At 48.9% G+C, this 3,380-nt stretch overlaps 1 protein-coding gene across 1 annotated transcript in view; it reads left to right on the plus strand.

Moving 5' to 3' along the window:
* Nucleotides 1–1,102: 1,102 nt before the first annotated feature.
* The window catches only part of AQP4 (aquaporin 4), a 12,701-nt gene continuing 10,423 nt past the window's right edge, over nucleotides 1,103–3,380 (plus strand). The window contains exon 1 of the mRNA XM_008690890.2: nucleotides 1,103–1,143. Coding sequence (XP_008689112.1) covers nucleotides 1,112–1,143 — 32 coding nt within the window. The 5' untranslated portion in view covers nucleotides 1,103–1,111. The remainder of the gene's footprint in view (nucleotides 1,144–3,380) is intronic.

Consider the following 3,380-nt stretch of genomic DNA (forward strand, 5'->3'; position numbering starts at 1 on the left):
TTTTTTTTTTTTTATCGCACTCTAAAATCTGAATGTAAACGGCTTTAAGAATCAACGTGAAATGGTTTAAGTATTCTTTGTGGATTCATATCAATGCCCCCTTCCCCCTCTCCACAGAATTTATTCCTACCTTCTGGGAACACATTTTAAGAAGGCCAACCCCCACCCCCACCCCATGGACAACGATTAGTGTGCAACCACATTCTTACGGAGGTAAATTCAATCTTTGTTATCTGAGAATGCTTGAGACAATAATAAAATGCTCCTCTGAAATTCACACTCAAAATTTTAATTCCTCTTTCTAATAGCTTTTCACCCGTTCCCAAATCTCAAGTCCCCAAACAAGACAAGAAAACAAAAAAATCATAATAGTGATTCATTCACTCCACACCGGGCCCCACAAATGATGTTGTAAATCTTGTCCCTAGGTTTGCAGATATTAAATTTACCTACAATTTCCAAAAATTTTGTCCCCACCCAACCTCCGTGTTTTTAAATTTGCTACTTCTTACCCAACAATTGTTATTAATATAACAGTCAGTGGAGCTCCCTGGGATAGTCTAATTTCCTATTCTTCCTATTTTCCTGTTATCCAAATCAGGCTACAAATGGACTTACCTATTGTGCTTAAAATGCTACCTCTCTGATCAAAAACTTCAAAAGAACCCACTGGATATTTAGCCTCTCAAAAGCAAATGCACTACAGCCCAGATCCTAATTCATCTCAACTGCTGGATGGCACAGATCTGTGTTCTCATAGGTGCCCAATTTCAACTACAACACATAACCAAACAAGACAAATGCTCAGCAATTCTTTGTGGTGAGAAGAATCGAAATAAAACTGAGGGAAATCCTCCATTTCAAAGATTACCGGCTAAAGAAATACAATGTAAACACACGTTTTGTGTTCCTGAAATGCCCTGTGTCTACAGTGATCAGGTAGAGAAAAGTTATTTCAAGTTCAAATATAACTTGACGATTGCCACATGGTGCCGAGTCTTTCCACCCCTACACTCCAAAAACCCAATCAGGCAAGTGGCCGTAATCTGACTCCCAGTGCACTGGGAGCTGCCGGGCAGGCAATGAGAGCTGCACTCTGGCCAGGGAAGGCATGAGTGGCAGACCCGCAGCAAGGCAGTGGGGGTAAGTCCTTCTTTGCCTTAAGGGAACAAAGCGCGGGGCCAAAAAGATGAAACTCTGACTCTTTTATTATAGATATATGTGCCTTCTCAGAATCTAGAAGGAAACTATAGGGCAGGTAGGTGATTCTTTTAGATCTGGGTACTGGGCATATTCATAAGAGAGGCATAGGGAAGGTAGAAGGAAAAAAGGATGCTTTGTTGCAAAATCCTCCAAATATTCCAGACCTGTGCACGCACAGGGAAATTACCCTATGGAGGTAAATCTATCTGCAGTATTTTTCATCAGAAAAATTACTCACCCGGAGGCTCAGCTGTCCAGAAGTGGATCAGGCTGTGTGTTCAGCTAGAAAGTAACGTGTCCAGTTCAGTACAACCCAGGCACGTCAACAAACCCCCTTTGTTCTGGGGCGACAGAAGCAAAAACAAATAGTGTTGATCCATTTTCAGTGAGTGTGAACGCATAAGGGAACATTGCCGATAATAACAGGAGCTATGATGGGCTCTGCCTGCCGAGGTGAGCACCTGTAAGGCCAGGGGTATATATGTGCTGCTTGGGAACTTTGGGGTTCGTGGCTAACTGAGGTGTTCGCTCTGCCCTGGAAGGACATCAGGTTCTGCAGTTTTCCCAGAAAAGCTAAAAGCACTGTTCAGGAGGGTATTTATCTATTGGGGGGTTTTTTGATGTTGTTGTTGTTGTTGTTGTTGTTGTTGTTTTAATTTCCCTGGCTGATGAAAATTTCCAGCTGAAAGAGCAACTGAGTTTCTTAAATTAGGTGTCTGGAGAGGCAGGAGAGAATAGGCAGGGAGCTAGAACTTAGGGGACCGGGGAAAGTGAGGGAGCCCGGGAATAGCCAGGAGGCAGCCTGTTGCCAGGGCCCACCTCTCCTGGTGATCGGAGCTGCTGAAAGGGACCTGAGGTTTCCAGCCCACCAACTCCTTGGCCTCCTGCTGTGTCCTCTTCCTTTTTCCCACTTAACCGGCCACAGACGAACAGCGCCTGAGGCAGCCCCTTTGCCATCCTGGCTGCAGTGGGCTGCTGGTGACTTCAGAGGCCACCTTCCTAGCTTCTTTTTCAATTTGTGAGTTCTTTGAGTTTCTCCCCCTTGGGGATATTTTTAATGTCTCTCAGGGCACACTCCCCGCCCCATTCCAAGGGCTGTTTTGGCTCTTTATTTTCTCTTCCTCTAGGGAATATGATGCCATTGTCCTCTCAGCTGGGCTTTCTTATAATTACTGAGAGGAGTTCACAGGCAGGGGACACCTAGGACAGGGCTGGCTGTCCCCCTTCTGGAGCCACCGAGGCTTGGGCTGAAAATGGGTTTCTCCTTCCAACTCCGAAGCAAAACCCCATATCAAACCAGAGGCTGAGTTGAGATCCTAAAGGTCAAGGGAGAGCTCCCCTGGCCCTTTTTGGCACAGCATTTCCCCACTGCTCATCCAGAGCCCAGGCTTCTGGGAACAGCAAGAGGGGGGAGCCGTTCCTTTTCCTTATACATCAAGGGGTAAGCTGTAATAGCTCTAACCTGTTCAAATACCTGGTTTCTCACCTAACCCTTTTCATAGTCCTTTGGTGATCAGAGTCTCTCCACACTCCTTCGCTCTCACGACTATCACAGGCAAAGGATAAGGGCAAATGCTTTGAATAATGGGTAACTAGAGTAACTGCCCCCCACATTGGGAATTCTAGTCATTGCTTGCCCAAAGGAGCGGTTGGCATAACTATCCTCAAACCCCATCCCTTCTCAGCTCCAAAGATCCTCAGACAGTAAGAGGAAAACAGACTTGAGGAAGAAAGTACTCCCTCCCAATGGCTGTCTTGGTGCACCCCACCCTTCTCCGGGCTCCCCAACACACACACACACACAAGGTCCCCCAGAAGAGGCGCGCCCGGCGTTTTTCTAGGCCACGCAGCAGGAGGAGAAGGCCTCCAGGAAGACGCTGGAGAACAGCCGCTCTCCGTGGAGCCTTCTGCTCCGAGGGCCACTGCCCCCTGCCCAGCGCCCCCGCCGCGGGTCCCCGCACTCGGCTGCCCCTGGAGGGCGCGGAAGGCGTGCCCGGGGCGCCAACACCCGCTTCCAGGGTCCCTTTGGGGAGGCGTGTCTGAGAGGGGTCGAGAGAGGGTCGGGCACAAGACGGGACGGTCCCCCAGCCTTGCAAAAGCACCGCGGAGGCCAGGATGCAGCTTTCCCCAGAGCTGCTGCCCAGACGCCTGGGACAGGGGCGGGGCGGGGCGGGGCC

Source organism: Ursus maritimus, unplaced genomic scaffold, assembly GCF_017311325.1.
Source record: "Ursus maritimus isolate PB19 unplaced genomic scaffold, ASM1731132v1 scaffold_18, whole genome shotgun sequence".
NCBI classification, from domain to species: domain Eukaryota; kingdom Metazoa; phylum Chordata; class Mammalia; order Carnivora; family Ursidae; genus Ursus; species Ursus maritimus.